At 36.5% G+C, this 26,928-nt stretch overlaps 1 protein-coding gene across 1 annotated transcript in view; it reads left to right on the top strand.

Annotated features, from left to right (window-relative positions):
* The window catches only part of SREBP (Sterol regulatory element binding protein), a 155,594-nt gene that overhangs the window by 103,061 nt on the left and 25,605 nt on the right, over positions 1–26,928 (top strand). The window contains exon 11 of the mRNA XM_090403191.1: positions 19,210–19,464. Within this exon, the coding sequence (XP_090259317.1) occupies positions 19,210–19,464 (255 nt within the window). The remainder of the gene's footprint in view (positions 1–19,209; positions 19,465–26,928) is intronic.

Genomic DNA, 26,928 nt, shown 5'->3' with positions numbered 1-26,928 from the left:
AACTCATAGATCTTAGTCCTAGTTCTTAGAGTTTCGCTTACTGGCAGATAAACATCAAAGGATTTGTATCCCCTTCGTTATTATTAAGGTTGCCAGAAAAATAGCCTTTTGGCTTTTATTCTATGTTATAACATGTAAGAATGTTTTAAAACGAATAAAAGTTGAGCAGATCTCAGATGTGAACTGTAGACTAAAATACACAAACATTATTGAAGAAAAAATGAAAGAGTTTGAGAACAGCAACCAAACCTTGGAGATTCAGTGGCAAGCCATGAAGAAAGCACTGATTGATTCAGCCAGAGAGGCATGTGGTGAGTTTGTCTGTAAGGATAGAAAAATCAGAACTCCGTGGTGGACACAGGAAGTTAAAGAGGCAGTGATAGGAAAGAAGAAAGCATATCAAAAGTTCCTGGTAAATAAGTCAGCTTGTGCTCTTAGAGAATACAGAGACAAATGCAAGAAAGCTAAACACTGTGTAAAACTAGCTAAACAAAAGTCATGGGAGGACTTTGGTAAGAACATAGAAAATAAATATCAAGAAGGTGGCAAAATATTCTGGAGGTTGTTGAAGAAGCTCAGAAATGGAGGAAAGAGTGCTGTAAAAGGAATTAGAGATGATAAAAGTGACATGAAAATGGGAGAAAAAGATATCCTTGAAGTATGGAGTAATTACTTCAAAAAATTGCTAAATGAGACAAGCCGTGATGACAGCACAGTGGTAAAAAACACTGACCAGGCATGGAGTCAGGAATACATATCCATACTTGAAGTAGAAAAAACCATCAAAAGCCTGAAATGTGGAAAGGTAGCAGGACTAGATGATATTCGACCAGAAATGCTCAAGTATGGAGGTATAAAAGTCTTACAGTGGCTGCACTACATAGTTCAGAAGGCCTGGGCAAAGGACGAATTCCAGATGATTGGAGTAGGCTCTCATAGTACCCATATATATAAAAAGGGAAATAAAACTGAATGTGATAATTACAGAGGTATTTCATTACTGAGTGCTCCTGGAAAGATATATGCAAGTATACTTGAGAAACGGTTGAGAAGGATTGTGGAAGAGAAGTTTGTTGAAGAACAAGCTGGATTCCTGCCAAATAAAGGCTGTCAGGATCAGATTTTCACTTTACAACAGATAGTTGAGAAATCATGGGAATATAACAAAGATCTGTATTTAAGTTTTGTAGATCTGGAAAAGGCATAATGACAAGGTGCCAAGAGAGAGAGAGAGAAGCTATTCGAAACGCTACAGTTATATATTGTCAATGCGGCGTTATATCAAGCAGTACTTAGTCTTTATTTGAGTTGTAAGTCAGCAGTTAGAATTGAAGGAAGTACAGGAACGTGGTTTAATGTTAAATCTGGTGTCAGACAAGGATATACATTATCCCCTCTGTTATTCATTATCTATATGGATCACATTATGAAGGAAAGTGATATTAAACCTGATATCAAAATTGGAGATGTTAATCTTAGCACTTTGCTTGATGTGGATGATGTTATACTTCTAAAGAAATCCACTATAAGTCTGCAAGATTCCCCTGACTAAAGTGAATAACTGTTGTAATAGATATGCTATGAAAATCAGCATTAAAAAGACAAAGACAATGAAAATAGGCAGAAACATTGAAAATATCGACTGCATTGTGAACGCAGAACTTATGGAACAAGTAAAACATTTCAGCTACTTAGGCACGATTTTTAGTGAAGATGGCAAGTTAAATATGAAAATAGACAACAGAATCAACAAAGCTGGTATAGTCAACTGAATAAATTTATATGGAATAAGAGAGAAAATAGCCATACACAAGACAGTGTTTAAACCAATTTTAAATTATGGATCTGAGAGCTGGGTTAGAAGTAAAACACTTGACCAAAGACTAGAGACTGCAGATATGAGAGTCCTGAGAAAGACTAGGGGCATGAACAGATGGCATCAATGGCAATATCATATTAAAAATGGGGATATTAGGAAAGAACTTGACATTGTAAGCATCCAGGAATGTGTTAGCAGAGCCAATCTCAGGTGGTATGGTCACTTAAACAGAATGGGAGAGGAAAGATTAGCAAAACAAGTGTTCTCTGCCAAATTGGCAGGAAAAAAGATCCAGAGGAAGACCAAGATATAGGTGGATTGATACAGTAAAAAGTGCCTTAGAAGATAGAAATATAAGATCTGATAATGTTGGCATCTTGACAAGTAACAGACTGATTTGGAGGAAAATTGTAGATAGGAAGTTAGTAATGATGTAATTTTTCATATAGTACTATCATATCCTGTAAACTCCTTGAGGGTATATATCAGGAATTTGATGATGATGATGAGGTTAGCAAAACAGGTGTTTGATGCCAAGATAGCAGGTAAAAACCCAGAGGAAGACCAAGGTCTAGGTGGATTGATTCAGTCAGAAGTGCCTGAGGAACAAAATGCTAGATACAACAGTATTGGAGTGTTGACAAGTAATAGACTAATTTGGATGAAAATTCAGTTGAGAAGAGATTATTAATTGATGATGATTTTATCAAATGGAGAAATGTTAACAGAAATAGAAGTACTAATCAGTATATATTGAAAAATGCTAGGAGTAAATATATGAAGACATGCAGAAAATATAAAGTAGGAAATACAATATTCAGTCCCTCTTATACCCAAAAAAAAACATAGAAAACAAATGGACTTGAATCAGAAATATTACTACTTCTTGTGCAAAAGACATCCTTCAATTCACAGATAGAAAGATAAACAAATGATTCATTAAATATGTATTTATTTATTTATTCATATGTCATAAATAAAACATGCAATACAATTCACTGTCATTTTAAAAACCAAAAAAATTAAAAATTTATATCAATATTTCTCAAATAGTTCAAAGCTTCGGGAATAGCACTTAAAAAGTCTGATGTCTCCTGAATATGCTCTAAGATAACATTGGGTTACAATATGGTCCACTGTTTGTCTTTGAACTCCACAGTCACAATGTGGGGACATTCGTTTACTCCATTTAAAAAGCATGTCTGCAAATACACACCATGACCAGTTTGTATTCTGTTAAACTGAGTTCAGGATTTTCGTGGAAGGTTTGAGCAAGCATGAAAACTTGTAATTTGTTGAGAAAAATTTTTTTAATATCACCTGTCTGGCTCTCCCACTGTTCTTTCCACTTTTGCTTCAGGTCGAAGTTAGATTGTAGTAGTTGTTGGGCTAGTTTAGTGGTGGAATGTCTATCTCATTCGTTGTACACTTAAGTCTGGGAGATCTAAGTGTATTGGCAGGGCTGTGTTCTCCATGATTTTCCGGCACTCCTGTAAGAGAACTTTAGTTCTGTGCAGACTTGGTGGAACAATGTTGCTAAGAGCTGGAAGCCAGTGTGTGGGCGTTGATTTAATTGTGCCAGAAATCAGTCTCATTGTATTATTTAGTTGGTTATCAACAAGTTTAACATGTGTGCTATTTAGCCACACTGGTTAGCAATATTCGGCAACAGAGAAAACAAGTCCGAGAGCCGTAATCCATAGATTATTGGCTGTTGCTCCCCATGTCATGCCTATTAGTTTTTGTATTATGTTGTTATGGATTCTTAACTTAGCAGAAACATTTGTTAGATGTTGCTTAATAAAAAGTATTTATTAATCAACATCTAACAGATGTTGCTTAATAAATACTTTTTATTAATTAAGAGATAATTATCTCTTAATTTTATTAAGAGATAATTATCCTAATTAATATTTAATAATTTATTTAATATTTTATTTAATAAAAGAGAGCGTCATGCCCAAGTACTTTGGAAACTTATTGTGTCGTAGTAACCATCCTTCAAAGCAGATGCAAAGTGACATTTGCCATGTGATTATTAAGGTGAAAGCTTGATACTTCTGTTTTGTCTGGATTGAGCTGGAGCCTCCATTTTTTGTAATATTCACCTATTGTTTTCAGATCTTTTGTAAGTACCTCTTCAGCCTGACTCATGTTTTTGTGTTGAATGGCAATTACAGTGTCATCAGCATAACAGAATTTGCATGAGATGGTGGCAGGCAAGTCGTATATGTATAGATTATAAAGTAGGGGCACCAAGACTGACCCTTTTGGAATACGATTATTAAGTATTCATTTTAAAAATTTTTATGGAATTTACAACCGTGTTAAAAAACTTTTTTTATTATCCTGATGTTTCGATCTTCACATCAAGATCATCATCTGGAGCGTACATAAGTATACAGAACAAGCTGAGTTACATCATTAACTGTAAGCTAGAGAAACAATGATTTGATCACATGTTATTCTACTGGCGTGACCTGGTGAAAAAAAAAAACTAAATAAAAAAAAAATAAATAAATAAATAAAATAAAAAATAAAATTTTACATCAAGCTAAATTCTATTTTTACAATGACAGGAATAAACATTCTTTTAGATGGTTTTCTTTCAGAAACAATTGGTGTCCTATTTTTAGTATTACAATTCTTATTTTTGATTTACAATACTGGATTTTTCTACAGTCCTGTTTATAGTTGTTCTTGGTGAGGAAGGCCGAATATATACCTTCCATATGTTTGGGATTTTTAAACCATCATTGTTGTTCAGATTGGGGTGGTTGTTGATAATCTCACAGGCTTCCTTGAATTTCCGTTCATACCATGTTCTAGTGTGATGTAGATAGCTGGTGGTTTTCCAGTCAATTCTGTGTAAGGTATTCAGGGCATGATCAGAAAGGCCAGCTTCACCATAATTATTATATTTAATGTGTTGTTTATGTTCTTTTTGTCTAATAGGAATAGTGCATCCTGTTTATTCGCACGTATTGTAAATTCCATAAAAATGTTTAAAATGAATGCTGATCACCGTGTAACCCTAAAAGAAAGGATTACGATTATTAAGTTTTCGTTGTCGGGACATTTTATTTCCTAATATAACTTGAAAGAAATGTTCCGTGAGCATGGAGGAAATTAAGTGCACAGTCTGTTTACTTGGGATAATATTAAGAAATTTATATATAAGACCTTCATGCCTAACAGTATCCTAATGACTGTATCATTAGGTTGCTGTTAGGCCAAGAAGACAGCTGATGTTTTTTCTTGCTTCTGGAATACAGCTTCTATGTATGTATGATGTTAAAGTGAGCACTTTAACATCTTGGTCACAGCAACTACGTTTTTCTCTAAATCCAACTTGTTCAATCGGGATGTGCTGAACGATTGGTATGGACAATCTGTTGTACAGAAGGCATTCCAACATTTTATAGGTGCAACTCAATAAAGTAATAGGTCTGTAACGTTTTGCCTCCTGGGGCGGTTTTCCAGGTTTAACTTTTTTTTTAACTATTTTTGACTTCTTAAATTGGCTGGGTACTCAGCCAGTCAATAATATATTATAGAAGAATTCAGAAAGCCATTTTATAGTATTTGGGCTTCTATTAATCAGCAATTCAGGATGGATACCACCATCGAAGCCTGGGGCCTTGCCTGCTTCAGCATCTTTTATGATGGCTTTTACTTCATCTATAGTAAAGATTGAGGCATATTGTGAGAAAGCAGAAGAATTTGTTTTTAATGCTCTAAGTTCTTTCTTAACTTTCATAGTATGTTCATGATTCCTAGGTGCTCTTGACATATTAACGATTTGATTAGCTATTTTCTCAGGAGAGATCATTATACTTTTTCTTTTAGGTAGATTAGTTGTGGATAGTTTTTAGAGAAGATTCCAAGCTCTTCTACTTCTTCTTCTTCTTCTTCTTCTGCAGCTTCTCCCACTTAAGTGGGGTCACTGTTTGTAATGAGTCTCCTCCACACCTTCCTGTCTTGGGCTGTCACCACATCCAAGTTCTTCATCTTCAAGTCCTCTTCTACCAGCTCCCTCCATCTCTTCTTTGGCCGCCCACGCTTCCACCTTCCTTGCACATCCATCTGCATGACCCTTCTTCCCACATATTCGTCCTCCCTCCTCATCGATGACCAAACCATCTCAACCCCTTGCCTCCTGTATTTTTGCTCCTAAGTTCGTAACTTTCACTGTTCCCCTGACATAGTCATTTCTCAGACGATCCTTTCTGGTCACACCACACATCCACCTAAGCATTCTCATCTCTGCTACTTCCATCCTGCTGATGTTATTTCCTCAGGGCTACAGTTTCTATAGCATATGTCATAGCTGGCCTCACTACTGTCCTATAAATTTTGCCTTTCAGATTGATCGGCACCCTCTTATCGCATAACACTCCAGCCATCTCCCTCCAGTTCCTCCAACCCGCTTGTATCCTGCATCCCACTTCCTTCTCAGCTCCTCCATCTTCTTCCACTGTTGAACCTAAGTATCTAAAGTCTCTCACCTTCCTGATGACATTTCCTTCCAGCTCCAGATCTGTCTCCTGGCTGCCGCCGACTGCGCAACACATATACTCTGTCTTACTTCTGCTCAGTCTCATACCTCTCTCTTCCAGTACTTTTCTCCATCTTTCCAGTTTAGTTCCCGCTTCTTCTCTTGAATCTACACACAACAAGATGTCATCTGCATACAACATTGTCCAAGGCGCATCTTCTCTCACCTCCTCTGTTACCACCTCCATCACAATATTAAACAGAAACGGACTTAATGCTGACCCTTTATGCAAGCCAACTGTTACTTGAAAACTTTCTGTCTGTCCCAAACAGGTCCGAACACTTGTCTTCACATTTCTGTACATTTCCCGCACCAACCTGACATATTTCTCCGGCACCTTCTTCTCCCTCAGACACATCTTTTCTACTTGATTTTTAAAATTCCAACATGGCCGTGGAAAGGATCTTGCTATAGGGAGCATCATACCAATTTCTAGTAACACCGGTCGATGTTGACGTTGACTGTGTGGGAAGTTGGAAAGTACATATCGTCTTGCTGGTAACAGTTGCCATGCTGATCTAAAGGTATTTCTATCCTTAGCATCAAATACAAAGTGTATATTATTTATTTCTGCCCATTGAACGAGGGCAGTACCGAAGTTGTTGTTATCATGGTACTTTCATTTTTCATGATGGCTATTAAAATTGCCAATCCATACTGTTGGGTATCACATCTATAGACCACGATGTTAAAGGAAGTTTATAGACATTGACTATTGTTATGTTGTGGATTTTCACACTCACAAGATGGGTATCATTATCACATCTCGTTGTTAGGACAAAAGTATTTTCTATATCATCCTTAATATATGTTGCGATGCCATAATTCCAGTGGTATGTAGCACCGATCAGGGTGTAACCAATTATTTTTCCACTTCTGTTAAAGTTGTCTTCATTTTCAGCATGTTTCTTGAAGAAGCACAATGTCAATGGTATTTTCTTGTAGTATTTTGCAGAGATAATCACATTTTGCTCTGTTAATTCCCTCGATATTCAGTTGACACATCTTAAGGCTGAATCCCAATTTTTTGTCCGCGTCATCAATAAAGTCATTGATAAAATCAATATTGTTTGATTGCATACCTTAGACAGGAGAACTGTTAGATTGGCTGCCAAATTGTTCTAGCTCAATTAGCATTACCCAGGGTGCACAATGAGGAGACAAGCGAGATTACACCCCATTAAAATGCTACAGAACCCATCATCAGAAAATGATGAAAATTGTAGGATCTACAGAAATTTAACTTTTAAAATACTGCAGCAAAAGAAAAGGCCAGCATAGAAAAAATTAATTGAAGAAATTGAAAATAATAAAAATAACTCAAAAAGGTTCTTCAGATGCAGTGGGAACACTTAAAAAGAGGATACAAACCACAAACTCAAATACTGATTAACAACCAAGGAGATTTAATTACCCAAGAAAAATAAATTTTTGAAGAATTCTGACAGTATTTTTAGAGACTACTAAAGAAATCCACACTACCGCCACCAAATGAAAACCTTACACCAGAGGTACAAAATTTAGAAGAACATGTTGAACCCAAGTTAAACATAATAAGGCAGCCATTAAAAATAAAATTGCAGAAAAACTTCTACAATTGGAGAAACACACTTAACAACAGAGATTTATGAACTCATTTGGCTAATATAGCAAACAAAAAAAAGGAATTCCAGTTCATTGAAGACAGCCACACAATGCCTTTTTTTTTTTTTTTTTTTTTTTTTTTTTTTTTTAAGAAACACCACGATTACCAGTAACTATAGAGGTATCTCCTCCCTCTTGGACACTCCCAGAAAATACTGTCTACACTGATCTGAAAATAATTAATGTATATGCTTCAATGGAGACTATCAGTGTGGCTTTTACAAGGGATAGTCAACAACTGATCATATTTTCAAGCTTCAACAGTTGTTAGAAAAATGTGAAGTTGATAAAGAATTACATCTAGTATTTGTGGACTATAAATAAGCATATGACATTGAAATGTATTATGGGATGCAATAAGACTTCTTAAAATACCACAAACATAGAAATATGATTGACTGTGTAATTGCCAAACCTTTGCAAGATTCGCGTCAAAGTTTCTCTTAATATAGAAATTAGAAACTGAAATGCAAATAGTAATTTACTGACTAATAACTATTTACAAACCGATGTTTCACTCGCTCAAGCTAGCATTATCAGCAGTACTTGAACAATACACAGTCAGTGAAAACAAAGAATGAATTGACCTTGAGAATAAGGACAGTCATGTCATTGAGGGAGACAGTGGCACTTTTCTTGGTTATTTCTGTTATTAATGAAGATTAGCAAAAGGCAGTGCACCAAAATCTATGCAAGATTACACCAGCAGTTAACTGAGTTCTGTAGAACTTGTGTTGCTTTTAGGAACAGTCTCTCTGATTTAAACTAGAGTTTGTGAAGTAGTTTGGCTTTCATCTGTCTGATGAAATGGTCTTCCTACAAGGCATGTGATAGTCAGAAAAAAAACACGTTTTTTATGTTGTTTTTTTTCTGACCAAGGTAGTCCATCCTGAAATACTGAGTCCATAATTGCAGTGGATGCTGTAGATACCTGAGAAAGAAAGACAATCCTGACGATCCTTGATTTGTCTTAGGAAGGTGGAAAATTTGTTTACAGTTTTATACTGTTCTAATTCTGTGTTGTCTCTGGAGGGAGCCCAGTTTAGACCATGTTGCCACAAATTGGTGAGAGTAATCATGTGGTCTTGACCTGGGAGATGGCTAAGTGTGTGGAATTTTCAGTTAAGACCGAGTATATAGATGGGGTTCCTGGATATACAGAATCTATCCATGAAGCTAGAAATTTAGGGGTGGTGGTAGACAGAGAATTAAAGTTTAGAGGACATATTGCTAAGGTTGTTAAGGTAGCCCATACGATTACTTGACTATTGAAGAACACATTAACAAGTAGAGATAAGAAAGTTGTCATTCCTCTTCATAAGGCCTTGATATGCCTACATCTGAATGACTCTGCTTAAGTCTGGTCCCCTGGGTTTCTTGGGGGGATGAGGAAGCAGTGGATAGGATTCAGAGACAAGTGGTGAGTGGCCTGTGTAATGTTCTCTGTGAAGATAGATTGAAAGTGTGTGAATTGCAGAAGTTGGTTGATAGGATTAAAAGAGGGGATATGATAGAGACATTTAAGTTGCTTAAAGGGTTTTATAGGATAGATGCAGGGGAAATGTTTCAGCACGTCTTGGCTAGAGGGACCAGAATAAGGGGTCATCCCTAGAAGTTGAAGAAAGCTGTGGTTAGTAGTGGGTGTGAGGACTAGAATATTTGCTAGGAGAGAGTGGTGAATGAGTGGAATGAGTTGCCAGAGTAAGTTGTGAGTGCTTTGTCTGTTAATGGGTTCAAAGAGAGGTATGATAGATTGTGTGGATAGATTTAGTCTCCCGTGTTGAGTCTTCGGACTCCATGGAGGTGCCCATATAATAATAATATGTGGAATTACAGGGCTGGTAAGAACGACAAGCTCAGGAGATTGCCTGGATCAGTGCTGTGTCATGTAAAACTGCAAGGGCTGGATGTTGATAGTCCATGGGAAGTGGTAAAAGAGTGTTTGAGGGAAGTAATGGCAGACTGCATACCTAGAGAGTAAATCAAGTAGAAGTTAAATGGATGAACATCATCATTAAGCTGGGGCTGCAAAAAAAAGAAACAATTGTGGATGGAATTTAAGGAAAAAGGTGACCTGCAGGCACATGAACGGTACAAGGCACAGAAGGTAACTAGTATAGTAAGAAAGGCAAAAGTAGATTATGAAAGGAAGTTACCAAAGGAGGCAAAAGAGAATCCCAAACAGTTCTTTCGATATGCTGCAAGTAAAAAACATGACAGAATGATTTTAATGAATACTGATGGTAGGGAGGTAACTGAATCAGTCGAAATAGGAATTACTTTGGCTCTCTAGTTCCTACAATATCACCAGGTAGTGATATTGTAAAAACGAGAGAGCCAAAGGCTTATATGGGAACTGAGGTAAATGAAATGGAGGTGCATAGCATATTACAGAACCTTAATGTGAATAGCTGCAGGATTGGATGGTATACCAGCTTGAGTTTTATATGAAGCAGTGAGGGAATTATCAGTGCCCTTGATCATATTGTTTAATCTAAGTCTCAGCTCTGGTTAGTCCCAAAGGGGGTGGAAAGAGAGGAAAAGAGTTCCATTGCATAAAGAAGGCTCCAAGACTGATGTAGCAAAATTACTGACCGATCAGCATGGTTTTGTGAAGGGTAGGTCACGCCTCAGTAATTTGCTTACTGTTTTATAATACAGTTGACAGCTGAGTTAGATAAAGGTAATGGGTTTACAGTGATACTGCTGGACTTTGCAAAGGCCTTTAACAGGATGTATATGGAATTCTAATCAGTAAACTGCAGCACATGGGAATTGATATAGGATTGGAAACGGATAGGAGGGCAGTTGATGGAAAGATATCAGAGAATACTTTATTCAGGAATGGAATCCAAAAGAAGGCCTGTGAATAGTTTGCATGCCGCAGGGTTCTGTTCTTGGACTGCTACTATTTAATTTGTTGTTAACGATATAGGAAAGGATCTGAGAGGTACTGTTCGGTTATTTGATGATGATGCAAAGTCGGATAGAACAATAGTTAATACAGATGATGTCAAAATTTTGCAGAATGATCTGAATAGATTGGTAGACTGGCAATCCTCATCACAATGAGGAGATGGAGAGGATCCAGAGGCAAGTGACCAAGATGCTAGTAGGTCTATGGAATGGATGTCAGTTTAATGTGACAAAATGTAAAGTTATGCATATTGGAGTGAAAAGATTACCAGTTGTATACCACATTGGTGAAACTCTACTCCAGGAAATTGATGAAGCCCGAGACGTGGGAGTGTTAGTGGATAGGGAGTTAAAGTTCAGGGATCACATAGCAAAAGTGGCTAAAGCATCTCATCAGATCTCTTGGTTACTGAAGAATACTTTGACGAACAGAGACAAGCAGGTTATTGTTCTTCTTTATCGAGCCTTGATAAGACCCCATCTTGACTACTACTGTGTGTGTAGATCAGGGTGCCAGGGTGTCTTGGTGATGAGGAGGTGGAGAGGATCCAGAGGCGAGTGACCAAGATGGTAGGTCTATGGAATGGGGTCTTATCAAGGCTCAATAAAAGACCTCTGTATGTGTGTGTAGTTTATGCACATACTAAGATTATCATATTTGAAGTCAATATATATCATAAAAGGAAAAGGAACAGGTTAAAGATTTGTGGGTTACAGAAAGTGGTTAATAGGCAGAAAAGGGGGTGATATGATTGAGACATACAAATTACTGAAGGGTTTTTACAAATTAATTCAGAGGAAATTTTTCAGAACAGGTGTGGTAGTGGGAGAACTAGGAGGGAGTCCATCCAAGAAAATTGAGTAAGAGTGTAGTTAGCAAGGGTGTTAGAACTAGATTTTTTGCTTGGAGAGTAGTGTATGAGTGGAATAGGTTGCCAGAGTCTATTGTGTTTGCCATGACTGCGAATGAGTTCAAATCAAAGTATATAGCTACTGCACAAATGTTGGACATGTATTTACCACTTGTCTCACCCTCTCATATGCAGCTTTCTTCCTACTATCCGCTAGGTAGTTTAATAGTGCTTCCCTTCATTTTGCTACAGCTTCTTTACACTCTCTATAAAACCATGCTTTTCTCCTCCTTTCTCTTTCCCACAGTTCTCGAGGCAGCTAACGCGACCGTATTTTTGATGGTGTCCCACATCCCGTCCTGATCATCCTCTTCCTCCTGTAACTCCCCAAAACGATTCTGCAACTCTAACTGGAAAGCCCCACTTGCCTTCCGCTGTTTTCAACTTGTCCAGGTTCCATGCCGATCGTATGGTAGGACACGTGGGCTTCTGAACCGCAATTCTATGCCTTAAATCTTAGGCTACCAGATAGTGGTTGCTATCTCCATCTGCTCCTCTGAAACTTCTCACATCCAAGATGGAGCTGTGGTGACATCGATACACTAGTATATGGTCTATTTGGTTAGCTGTTCTACCATCCGGCAATCTCCAGGTCTGCTTGTGGACGTCTTTATGTGCAAACATAGTGCTCTTTACAAAGCATCCCGTAGCGGCAGCAAAACTCACAAGTCGGATCCCGTTGCACTCCTCATGTAGGCTCTCACTACCCATGAAAGGGTGCCACACACGCTCTCTCCCCAGGCTTTGCGTTGAAATCTCCCACTACTAGCTTGACGTCATAGGATGGTAGATTAGCACAAGTACGCTTAAGCACTTCGTAGAAACAATATTTAGCTTCCTCCGAGCTCTCTTCAGTAGGCGTATAACAGTTCACAATAGACACATTTTGAAAACTTTCCTTAACTCTAATAGTACACAGCCGATTGTTCACAGGTTTAAAATCTAAAATATTACACAAAAATTTATCACTAACTAAAAACGCAGTTCCGACTACTTTTCGTCCTCTGCCGTTGTCACTATAGTATAGCGTGTACCCCTGATTGCGGGTTGAACCATGTCCTGCCATCGCACCTCTTGTACAGCACAAAGTCCAATTTTATACTGTCGTAAGACATTCGTCACATTAAAAAGATCATCCTTCTTTCACCAAACTACGTATATTCCAGGTCCCAAAACGATTAATAATCATCATCGCAAAGCCGTCTGAATTCTGAGGCTTCTGTGGTGCTTGTTTCATAACCAATAGGGTTTTTACAGGCAACATTTTACATTAATTTAGTCTCCCTTATATCAGGCATAATTAATGCAATATACTCAAGGTTTAGCTAAGGATGGGAAAAGTCTTAAGTAAGTAAAATATTAACAAGCTTGGGTGCAGAAACTGTCAAAAACTATTTCTGACAGGTTACTTTAACAGCATATCATAACAGGAGGCATGCTTTTGAGTTGTAATAGATATTTAAACCAACTTGAGCATGTTGCCTGTTTGCGATATCAAACAGCCACATTTATGCTATACCTCTCTTGCAAATTAAACTTTGTCTCCTCCTGCATGAATAATATTTTTACTGTATTTGTTATTTGAGAAATTTTATTGCATATTATTTTATGTTTTTAACTTTTTGATTTAATTAATCAAGTTTTACATTACATTATGACTTGGCCTGTACAGTAGCCGCAATATGGTATTAATCATCATTATTAAACTGCAAGGAGTGTTGAGTTCCTTAGTTGACATTCCCTGTTTAGCATCAGTATTGTTCTTATACATGTTGAGTGGACAAGAATAGAAATTTAGTATCTGGGCATAGGAACTTTAAGTGTTAGATTTTCAATTTTCCTTTAATTTGATCCACCCAGAATAATACCTGCTTTGCCAGATGCTTAAGCCTATATAACCATAAGTTGTGCACAGTGTGGACCATCATAAGGATAAGCAGTGTGTGTGTGTTGTACATGCTCTCTCTCTCTCCCTCCCTCTTTTCCTCATTTATGGTCTTAATAGCAAGGAATATAATTGTTTTTAAAACACACATTGTTACACACACACATATAAAAATCAGTCCAACATATACACGTGTGCGCGCATGCACACACACACACACAGAGGATGCAAAACAAACAGTACAATATTGTCCTCTTTGCGTAAGTTGCAGAGTTATTGTTTTAATGTTAAATTTATGTGTTCTGTTACACGAAAGAATTCACATTTTATCCTTTCTTATCTTCTTTTATGTTTACTTATTTACAGTTATTTCAAATTTGCCTCTTGTGATGCTGATTATAAACAATTCTATTTTTTTTATCCTTTATTTTTTGTTTTGCATGTTTTTATTTTATGTTGATTACTTTCTTTTTTTTATTATAATTAAAATAAGTGTTCAGTTTCTGTTGGGAGATTCAGTTATTTTTTCCTCTGCAGTACATTCTAAAGTAGTGTAGTATTTATGCAATACATAATTTCTCATGTGCTGTCTTTTTCTTCTGGAAAAGGACAGTAGTTACAGTTATGTTTTTCATAACTTTTGAATTTTTTGTAGTCTTCTTTTCTATCCTATTTTTACTGATTTCTTTCTCATAAGAAACAACAGGTTTAGGAATTATTTACATGTAGATAGTGTATAATTACAATATTTTACTTTGAAAAGGAATCTAATAGTGTGTAGTGTTCGTGCAAGCTCCTGATAAGATAAGTATTATTTTCAGTTATCGTTGATAAAATTACTTAATATTGCGTAGTTTTGTTTGCCTTGCATATTTTAGTGCGTCTATTTGTGTGTTTTTGGTGTATTATAACTTATTATTTGATAAAACAAGTTGCAATAATTATGGCACCTTACGAAGGAAAATGGTGGCCAGTAATGATGGTTCGCCATCTTTATCAATGAACGGTAGTATAAAAGAAATGAGTCGGTGTACTAGCTGTGAAATATATGCTTTGCGGAGTGCGGTCGGAGTGTGGATAGATGATAATAAAGGATTGAATGTGTGTAGAAAATGTAGGGAGAATGAGGAATTGAAGTGTATTTCAGATCGTGAGTGTGATATTTTTGTCAAACTGCAGAATGAAGAAAATAGTGATATGACAAGAAACGGCAAAGTTGTACATGAGATTTATGAGAGTGTGAATGTAGAAAGTGTGAATGATAGTATTAATGGTTTCTCAGAGAATAAAAAAGATGAGATAGATGCATTGAGTGAGATCACGTTGTTGAATGGTGCGATAGAAAGGGCAAAACAGCAGCCAGAGTGCACGAACAAAAGTCGACTGAATGAACCAACCAATAATAAAAGGTATGACAGGAAAAATAGGCGTATGAATGTGAACATGAACAAAATGAAGGATAGAGTGCTGTATGGAGACTCGTTAGTACGAGGTGTGTTAGTAGAGGATCTGACAAAATCGTACCAACCTGGTGCGACCATAAAGGATGTAACTGAGTCTATTAGAGAGCAAAAGGAAAGGGTGAAAGAAATGATTGTTGTGGCAGGTACGAATGATTTGAAAGGAGATAAAATGGAAATGATAGAAGACCTGAATGAATTGTTTGAGGTAGCAAAAGAAAAGAGTGAGAGAGTTAGAATGATTAGTCTTTTGCCACGGTATGACAGTGAAATGTTTAAAAGGAGGGCCATAATTGCGAATGACTTTATGCGTGGGTTATGTATGACGAGTGGTGTGGAATTTGTGGACGTGTGGAGTGAGTTTGATGGGCGAAAGGATCTATATAAGATGGATGGCTTGCATTTGAATGGTTATGGTGTAAGAAGACTTGAGAAAGTGTAGTGGATGTGCAAATTGAAGGAAACTAGATTTGTTAAGGGGGAGAAGTAGAGATACAGTCCTTATGGAGGCAGTTGAATGTAAGAATGAATATAATATGCTAGAGCAAATAAGGACAACAAACCAGAGTGGGATAGTTAATATAAGGCATCAAGGTAGGGTTGGGGCTAATGGGGGTCTTAAATTCATGTACACTAATACTAGGAGTATTAGGAACAAGAAGGAAGAGTTTTTGGCCATGGTTGGCACTTCCAGACCACAGGTTATTGGTATTAGTGAAACATGGCTGACTGTAGATGATATAGCTAGTGGGATTGAATGTAATGGGTATAATGTGTTCAGGAATGACAGAGAGAATAAAATGGGGGGAGGAGTATTGTTGATGATAGCTGATGAGGAGAATAAAAGGAGAATAGAAGTTGAATTGCAGGTTAGAGAAAAGAACACATTTGAGGCCATTTGGTGTGAGATTGTGGCTAGCAGAACTAAATATACAATTGGGTGCTGCTATAGACCAGGTGATGGAAAAGATGGTGGTGACAGTATGCACAAGCAAATACAAGAAATGAGTGGAAGAAGGGTGATTATTATGGGAGATTTCAACTATGGTCACATTGATTGGAGTGAGGAGAGGACCACGTGAGGAAGGAATTGGATTTTATGCGGTTATTAAGAGATAACTATCTGCGACAGCATGTAATGGAAAATACTAGGGGTCAGAGAGTGCTTGACCTAGTAATTACATCTGAGGATTTGGCTGTAACAAATATGACCACATTGCCACCATTCGGTGAGAGTGATCATAGGGTCTTGACTTGGGAGGTGGCTAAAGGAGTCGAATTTTCAATTAAGACAGGGTACATGTGGAATTATTGGGCTGGAAAGTATGACAATCTTAGGAGTTTGATTGGCTCAGTGCCATGGCCTGTACAACTGCAAGGACTAGAAGTTGATAGTGCATGGGAGGTAGTTAAGAAGTGCTTGCATAAAGCAATGGCTGACTGTATACCTAGAGTCCGAATAATAAATCAAGTAGGGGTTAAATGGATGAATAACACCATTAAGCTTGAGCTGCAAAAAAAGAAACAGCTATGGAGGGAATTTAAGGAGAAAGGTGACCGGCAGGCACATGAACGGTATAAAGCGCAGGCCAGAAGGGTGACGAGTGTGGTAAGAAAAGCAAAAAAGGATTACGAAAGAACATTGGCCATGCAAGCTAAAGTGAATCCTAAACAGTTTTTTAGATATGTAGCAAGTAAAAGGAAAAATGTACATGGCAGAATGATTTTAAAGAATGCCGATGGTAGGGAGGTAACTGAATCAGTTGAGATAGCTGAGTTACTGAGTGACCACTTTGCAAGAATATATCATCCAGGTGGTGACATTGCAGAAACGAATAAACCAGTAGATTATACGGGAATTGTGGTGAATGAAGTGGAGGTGAGTAGTCTATTGCATAACCTCAATGTCAATACATCTGTGGGATTGGATGATATACCAGCTCGTGTAGTACGAGAAGCAGCTAAAGAATTGTCAGTACCCTTGACCATTTTGTTTAATTTGAGTCTCGGGTCTGGGTTAGTCCCGAGCGGGTGGAAGGAGGGGAAAATAATTCCATTGCATAAAGGTGGTTCCAAGACTGCTGTTGTAAATTACCAACCGATTAGCATATCAGGAATCATTGTCAAGGTCTTAGAGAATTTAGTCAAGAAAAGAATACAGGATTGGATAGATGAAAATGGGATATTGTATGGGGGACAACAAGGTTTTGTGAAGGGTAGATCATGCCTCAGTAATTTGCTCACGTTTTATAACACAGTGACGGCTGAACTGGATAGAGGTAATGGGTTTACAGTGATACTACTGGACCTTGCCAAGGCCTTTGACAGGATACCACATGGAACCCTAATCAGTAAACTGGAGCAGATGTGGATAGATATAGGGTTGGTAAGATGGATAGGAGGGTGGTTGAAGGAGAGATACCAGAGAGTGGTTTATTCAGGAGTGGAGTCAAAAAGATGTCTTGTGACTAGTGGAGTGCCGCAGGGCTCTGTTCTTGGACCACTGCTTTTCAATTTGTTCATCAATGATATTGGAAAGGATTTGAGAGGAAGTGTTCACTTGTTTGCTGATGATGCAAAGGTGGGTAGAGCAATTGTGAGTGCACAGGATGTCAAAATTTTACAGGATGATTTGGATAGTTTGGAGGACTGGGCTAGGAAAAATGGATGTCAGTTTAATGTGGCAAAGTGTAAGGTTATGCACTTTGGGGTGAAAAGAACAGCAGCAGTATATTGCATTGGTGGAACCGTACTCCAGGAGATTGATGAGGCCAGGGATTTGGGAGTGCTGGTGGATAGGGAGTTGAAGCTTAGAGGGCACATCGCAAAAGTGACTAAAACAGCTCACCAAATCACTTGGCTTATGAAAAATACTTTAACATGCAGAGACAAACAAGTTGTTGTTCCTCTGTATCGAGCCTTGATAAGACCCCATCTGGACTACTGTGCCCAGTTATGGGCACCAGGGTTTCTTCGTGATGGGGAGGAAGTGGAGAGGGTCCAGAGACGAGTGACCAAGATGATAGCAGGTCTGTGGAATGAATCTTATGAGAATAGGTTGAGGATTTGTGGGTTGCAGAAATTGGACAATAGGAGAAGGAGGGGTGATATGATTGAGACATTCAAATTACTGAAGGGTTTTTATAAGATTGATCCAGAAGATATTTTTGAAAATATGACTGGTGGTGGGAGGACTAGGGGCCATGCATGGAAGCTGGGCAAGAGCGTGGTTGACAAGGGTGTTCGAGCTAGGTTTTTTACTTGGAGAGTGATGAATGAGTGGAGTAAGCTTCCAGAGTCTGTTGTGGGTACTACGACCGTGAATGAGTTCAAGGCAAGATATGATAGATACTGTGTGAATGTCGAATAGTTGTTCCAGACATGATGTTAGGGCCTCCCTCGATGAGTCTGTCGACTCCTTGGAGTTTCCCGGAACAATAATAATAATAATAGAAGAAACCTATGAGAGGAGCAGTGCATCCTCTCATAGGTTTCTCTCTCTCTCTCTCTCTCTCTGTGTCTATATCTATTCTATATATATAAAAAGATAAGCTGAAATTTGAAACATTTTTATGTCACGTTTTTTGTCTCTTCATTGTTTTGAAACGTCCAACAATGTATTTGCCTTAATGAGACAACAATTTGTTGGACGTTTCAAAACAATGGAAAACCGGCTTACCAGCCCAGAACTCGGGAGGGTTGGGTACGGGGGGGGGGGAGAGCTCCCCTAGTAGTGTTTTCTCTTGGATCAAATATAAACAAAACTGTTGCAGCTATGAAATAAGACCACTTTGTTTTTCCTGAAACAAAAACTGGTCTGATGTTAAAAAGCTCAACTTAATTCTGGGCTGAATTTTAAACCCATATTGGATTAACTTTTTTTTTTTTTTTTCAAACCATAAAGCCTACATAATCTATAATTTTTCTTGCTTTCAGTACTGTAGTAATAACAATATGGTTATATGGCAAAATGCCTATAAGTTCATATAACTAAGGCAAAATTTTATTTCTTATAGAGGACAACCACCTGGCACAAATGTGTTGCACTGCATTGAATTGCTGACAGATGCTTGCCGTGCTGCAGGAAGTCCTAGAACTTTGGCAGTTGCTATTGGCTCAAGCATGATAAAAGTTCATAGTGAGGATCATGTTGCTCATTGGTGGACATCTCTCTTGGGAATAGCAGTGCATTGGCTTTTGGGGGATGATGAAAAAGCAGAAGCACTTTATAGTGCAGTAGATTCATTCCCAAGAGAATTATCCTCTGTCCAGTAAGTACTGCTTCATTTATTCATTTAAATTATTTAAGCCTCGGAGTTGTACAGTACATCATTTTATCATCATTTCCTGATATACAAGGTTTGTTCAAAAAGTTCTGGGACATAATTTATTTAAAATGTATACTAAAGCTTATGAGCTATAGAAACATATTCCCTTTGAAATATTCTCCTCTCTTCATACAGTGTTCCCAGTATTTTTCCCACAAAAGGAAGCATTTCTGCAAATGTTCTCAAGGAATGGCTTTCAGTTACTCTGTCACATTCTGTTTAATTTCACTTACATATTGAAACCTTCATCCTTTAAGAATATACAAATTTTAGCTTAGGGAATAAAAAGAAGTCACAGGGGGACAAATTTAGTGAATAGGGTTGGTGAGGTAAACTATAACGTTCTTTTAGGCAGAAACTTGTAAGTTGAAAAGAGCTGAACGAGCTGAGGTCTTGGCACAAACTTTGCAGGAATTCTCATTTCCAAATCTTCCATCAGAATTTGCTGTCAGAATCAAACTGAGATTTCTGTTTCACAGGCTAGCTCTCAAACAGTAATTCGCTGATTGTCGATAACCTTTTAGTGGATACAAGCTACCAAATGGGTGCATGATCTTGATGTCATGAAGAGCAAGGATCATCTTCAATTGAAGTTTGACTGTCTTGAACTTTTTGAACTACTTGAATGTCTTTGAGTGGCTTAAGACATCATCCCTAAAAGCTTTTAAGCAACGACTTTTTTTGCCAATAGAACCTTATAAGATACATAAAACAACATGTGAGTCAAGTTTAATGCAAAACTTGATGCTCACATGTTGTTGATTAATTCCTGACATTGGGACACTCAAAAAAAAAAAAAAAAAAAAAACATGCTCATTCATCGAAGCATTGTGTGCAACTGAGATAATGTAATGACTTTAAGCTTATTTGGTATTTACGTGTGTGTGTGTGTGTGTGTGTTTCTCTAGATAGATAGATATCTGCTCACAAAACAGTATGCTATTGTGCCTAGTTTCTTTATAATGATAATTGTCCTGGAACTTTTTGAACAGACCTCATATATTCCCGAGAGGTGTATATTAGATGTTGTGATAATCCATCATAATTAAGATTACATCATTACTAGTTTCATTGTCAACAATTTTCTTTCAAATTAATACATTATTTGTCAGACCCCTCATTCTTTTTCAATGATTGCACAACCTTTAGTTGGCTTTTCATACATTCTTGAATGCTGCTACTGTCAAGGGAATTAACTATGAGGGACTTAGTAAGATGCAGTTTGTGAGTGATGTATTCACTTTCAAAGGTTGAGTGATTTGCAAGTGGTAAGTAAAAATGATGAAATGACAAGAAAGTGTGTTGGAAGTGTGCATGTTAGAATGATGATAGCAGTTGAGTGACTGGTTATGAAAAAAAGAAAAAGACATGAAACTGAACAGTGCGAGTTAAAAGAAAGATAACATAAAAGAAGTAAAGAAAGATGAAGAGAAGAATAGCAAGGTGACTTTATTGAGTACTTATGTTGAGTCTATCACAAGACAAAGCCTGAAATGGAATGTTCCAAGTATCTGGAAAGTATAGTAGAGAAAAGTAAGAAAGGGGAGGTGACAAGAAAAAGTAAGATGAGTATTAACAAGCAAAAAAAAAAAAAAGAGTAAGGAGACAATATTTTATGGTATAATTCTGCGATTAGCAGTGCCACATGAGTGCATGAATAAACTGTGTTTTTCTGGAATTAAAAGTTAAAGATATTATTGATGTCAGATTTTGAAAAGGGAAAGTAAAAGATTTAATAAATCTCCTGACAAAGTGAAGGGAGATAAGATTTATTTAGTTAAAACTGAAAGAAACTTCATTGCTTGCCAATTTATATAGAAATTGGCCCAGTAAAGTTTATTTAGGATTCTCAGTCTTAAAGGTGATTTGAAGCTATTGATATGTTTTTGTTACTGTCTATATGAAAGTCTCATCAATGAAGAATGTTGTCAGACTTTCATATAGAAAATAAATTCATTCTAAAAGGTTGAAACTGTTGATATGGTTTTAGTAGTTTATTCAGTGCTGCTTTCATAGAGAAAGTGAATCAAAAAGAAATGTTTTGGATGAAGATGAGATATGCTGCCTTTAGTGTTCTGTGATTTAGGATGCAAGAAAGAATTTGATTGACTTTTGTTGCTTATGGAAGAAGCAGTTTTCATATTAATCTTTCTGCTATACAAATTTGAGAAAGAATAAAGATTTATGTAAGAAGCAAGAAGCTAAAATTCATGAAGTTTTATTCATAAAGGATGATTATAGGCACATGTATTTGAAGAGAATTGGAGTAGATAAGGAGTTTTGTTCATGTTGTGATTTGAAGAATGTACTGGCACAAAGAGAGGTATGATAGATTGTGTGGAGAGGTTGGGTCTCCTGCAATGAGTCTTCAATGCAGTGTTGCTTATAATAATAAGCATAACAATAATAATAATAATAATAATACATAGCACATGCAAGAAAGGTAGGCTAATATGGTGAGGATGACAAACTCAGATTATGAGAGAAAATTAGTTGAGAAAGCCAAAGAAAATCCCACAGAGTTCTTTCACTATATGGTGGACAAAAAAAAAAAAAGATTATGGAAGGATAACTTTAATGAACACTAATGGTTAAAGGAGCATAAGAAATAGTTAAATTGCTAAGTGATCACGTTGTAAGTGTTATCATATAGATTGAGATAATGCAGTGATTGATGTAACAGGGATCAAAATGAGAAAGAGATAAATGAAGTAGAGATGTTTAGGATATGTTGGTTGAGATATCAGCCCATGCATTATGGGAATGTGCAAGAGAAATGACAGTGCTCCTAACAGACTGACGTATATGAAAAAAAAATTTCATGACTACAACCCAAATATGGACATAAATTTGGGCTGTAGTCGTGAAAATTTTAAAGAAATTAATGCACAGTGTTTACAGAAAACTATGTGGAGAGACATTTCAGTATGGAATATGTCCACCCTGAACTGCGATGCAGCTCTCACAATGTCGTACTATGCTTAGCATCAAGTGATTTGAGAGTTCTTGAGGCAAACTGATCTGCCCATCCTTCAGAGCAAGGATAAGAGCCTTGTTTGTTTCTGGAGGGGAATTTCAAGTAGCAGTGCATCTCCCTATTTCTGTTGATATGGTTTTAGTAGTTTATTCAGTGTTGCTTTCATAGAGAAAGTGAATCAAGAAGTGTTTGGGATGAAGATGAGATATGCTTTCTTTAGTGTTTAATCCCAAACATGTTCTGTGGGGTTAACACATGGGAAGCATGCTGGCTACTCACTTCCATTAATATCCTTGGTTTCCAGAAGTATCTCTACTGTTCGTTGATAATGTGGCATAACACTATCATCCATAAAAATGAATTCTTCGCCTAAATCACCACAGAACAATCAAACATGACACTGAAGAACTTCATTGCAATATTGTTCAGCTGTAGTCTCTTTTCCAGCACTTGTAGCTCAGTGTGTTCATTAAGCATAATTAACGAGATATCCTCCCCACACCATGACACCAGCAGTGCTGTATATATCCCTTTCAACACCATTCTCATGATGATAAGCAGTAGTACCACTTTCATGTCAGATCAAGTGTCATCTAGAATCTGGGGAAAGACTAAAACAACTCTCATCCATAAAGAGTACATTAGTCCATTGGTGTCTTGTTCAATTTTTATGGATACAACACTACTGAAAACATGATCTACAATGAGCTGTGAATAAAGGGACACAGACTACAGGCCTTTGAGTGTATAGGCCTAATTGTCACAGACATTTTGCCTTACACAGTTTGTCGAGATATCCATGTACCTGTGCTTGAATAGAGCTGAAGTGCCTTTGATACAACTGAATCTAACTATTGTGCACAGTTTTGATCACCTTGTTTCTTGAGCACGTGGAAATGGTAGATAGGATTCATTGGCAAGTGATGATCAAAATAATGGCTATTTTGGAGTGCTCCCTCAAAGGATAGATTGAAAGTTTGGTGATAACAGAAATAAGTTATTAAAGATTTTATAGAATAGTTACTAAAGAAATTTTAAATTACATGACTAAATAGGAGAGAACAAGCACTCTTGAAAGTTGTGAGAGTGCAGTTCACAAGAATTTAAGGGCTAGATTTTTTGCTTGGCATGTAGCAAATGAGTGGATTGCATTTGCCAGAAGCAGATTTGAAGGTTTTGCCAGTGAATAATTTTCAAGGAAAGGAGCGATAAACATTGTATCAATAATGTATAGTGTGAACTGGCCACCCACTTCCATTAATATCCTCGGTCTCCAGAAGTATCTCTACTGTTCATGGACAATGTGGCATAACATTATCATCCATAAAAATGAATTCTATAAGAAGTCTTTGAACTTCCATGAAAATATTCAGGTAATAAGTTATTTTCTAATATCTTCATTTTTAATATGATTAACACTGTATGTCATCTGCTTACTCCTATTATTTTTGCATAAATGCACATCTCTATACTCTCTTGCCTTCGATCATGTTATATTTCGAACCCGATTCTCAGATCCATAAGTTCAAATTGATTTCAAAACTGAAAATTGTTTTGTATGCTAAGTTTGGTGTTTTGGCTAATTCTCTTTTATTCTCCAAATTTATTCAGCTTACTCTCCAACATGCTGGCTTTGTTTAATCTGACATCTACAGTCAACTCTCACTATAGCAAACTCATTCACTACAACAAAATTATTAAAAAGTCCCAACCAAACATACATAGCCACAATGCTATTCTATTTTTTTTTTTTTTTTTTTAAATCAGAATAGCAAACAATCTACTATAACAAATGATTTCTGTTGTAGTGATAGTCAACTGTATTTCCATAAATTGCCAGTAAATTTGCTATCTTCACTAGAACTTGTCTAAACATTGAATGAAAGGATATTAAAAATCCATTATTTTTTTCATAGCCAAATAATATTTTGAAACTTAAGTTTTGAAATTTACTGGAGAGCTTATGAGAATACATTCTAGATCTAGCATCTTTGATTGGTCTTCTAGACTCTTCCTTTAATAGTATGCTTAAACAGCTGAAATGTTTTGCTTATTCTGTCACCATAAAGAATGCAGTTAATGTTTTATATATCTTGCTTATTGTCATAGTTTTTATCGTTTTATCACTGATTGTCATACCAAATGTCCATCAGTCATTCTGTTTATATAACAAGTTTAAAGACCTGTAGGGAATTTATTTAGGAGTATATTACATCATCTTCATAAAATAAAATATGTAGTTGCATATCTCTGATTTTGATATCAAGTTTAATGTCATTTCTTTTATGTTGGGATTATACAGATGACATGGATAATAGCAACCTTGCTTTACTTTTATTTCATATTGCACTGTCTTTCTTTCTGACCTCAGATTCTGACTACTGACTTTGTATTGGCTGTGTGTTGTTCTGTGTTATTTCCCATTTCTACAATATAAATATAACATTTTGAACAATTTTCTTTTAGTACCTTTCTCATCCAGATCTACAAAATTTATATACACTTTTGTTCTACAAAGAACTACCCAAAAGTCCAGTAATTTGACCAAAAAAATACCTAACTCCTAGATTCCATGGTATCTTTTGAAGTAGTCCCACCCCTTAGGGATGCTGGGATACAGCAATCCCAGCACCATGATTTCATGTATCCCTGGAAGTCCTCAAGTGTCACTGTTCAGTTCCTTCTGCGATTCTGCCTGAATCTCCGCAGTTATGTCAAAATGAAGCCCTTTCAGCTTTAATTTCATCTTGGGGAACAGGAAAAAGTTGCAGGGTCAGATGAATGGGGGGAAGGTTGTCTTTTTGGAAGCCAGGACTTGGAAGTGTTGTTATTGTGGAGAACCTAGTCATCATTGTTACTCTTATCTGAGCATTTGTGCTAGATGCACTCCCTTAACCACTTCAAAGCTTCACAGTAAAACTCGCCATTGACAGTTTGACTGGGTCGGGGGGGGGGGGAGGAATTCCTTGTGGACAATGCCTTGGATGTTAAAAAAAATTATTAGCATTCACTTAACATTGTTGCAAACTTGACACACTTTTTTATTGCCATGGTGAATTTGCCAACTTCCACTGCAATGACTTCAATCTCAAAAAAAAACTGCCATAGCAACAGCAGATTTTTTGAAATTGAAGCAAAAGTGCTTTGCGACTTAAAATTCACCATTTCAGTTGGAGAAGAAAATCACCAAAACACTAAAATACGACATAAAAATGCACATAACCCAATAATGCAGCCTCTCATTTTGCCAGCTGTTGGCATTCTGATTCACAAATAGTACTGCTCACTCTTTGGGGAAAGGCTATACTACAACCAGTTTGCATGTGCTATTCAAATTCCTTGAACTTTTGGACAGTGCCTCATATTCCCATGATTTCTTAACCGTTTGCTTTAATGTATATCTAGTCTTTATAACCTATATAGTCTAGCTTATTCCCTAGGAGTTATTCCAGTGATTGGAATTTGTCTTTCTAATCAGGCTTTCTGAATTATTTATCATTTGAAAGATCATTTATTGAAAGAAACCCTTTAGTAAACATCATATTATCCTCAATCTGAAATTTATTAAATATGATCTATAAATTATTCTTAAAATTTAATAAACATCCCTCTCTTCCTACCTTTTAATTTATATTTTCTCACATATTATCTACCTGTTTCTTCATTTGCTTTCATAGCTAATAAAGGAAAGCATTGCACAGTGGTCTAATTACTCTTCATGATGTTATCTCTCTATGCTTTTTTTTTTTTTTTCCATGGTCCTTTTGGATTCTTAATTTTGTTAATGACTGGAGTCTTAAGTCTATTAATTAATTTTCATATTAATTGCCTATTAATTTTCAACTTTTATTTTTGTTGACTACACTTAACTCATCTTTTCAATTAATGTAAGTTAGCCAGATTCATGTAGTGGTGGCAATTAGGTTTCCCTTTCTGGAAACTTGAGTTTTCATCCTAGAAAACTGCCAAGATGATGCATAGACTATGTTGATAGGATTAACCTATCATGGCATTAAATCAGTTGATATGAAGTGACTTGGCTGTGAGAAGTAAGATTATAAGTAAGAAAGACTGTATTTACTTCTCCTCTATTAATTTCTGTGTATTCCTTAAGCAAAAATTAATAAGAAAATTTTAACTTTTCTAAATTTCATTAGGATAATCAAAAGCTAATTTGAAGAATAAGTTTGCATTTTCCTTATACTTGCTTGTCATTAAACTTTTGTAGATCTTGGTATTACTTCTGAATTTAATATTTAGTTTTAATGGAATATTACAGCAATATTGTTGTTACATAAATGAAGATGTTAAAGTTTGTGTAAGTCTATATTAAAAATTTCAAGCTATTTATTCATCCAGACAGTAATCTGTTAATGTATAAGCAATAGTAAAAGTGCTATAAATCATCTCTGAAGCTAGTAATCAGTTAT

Source organism: Typopeltis vanoorti, chromosome 13, assembly GCF_054136105.1.
Source record: "Typopeltis vanoorti isolate ZY-2024b chromosome 13, IOZ_Tvanoo_1.0, whole genome shotgun sequence".
In the NCBI taxonomy this organism is placed as follows: domain Eukaryota; kingdom Metazoa; phylum Arthropoda; class Arachnida; order Uropygi; family Thelyphonidae; genus Typopeltis; species Typopeltis vanoorti.
This window is presented reverse-complemented; position numbering and strand designations above follow the sequence as displayed.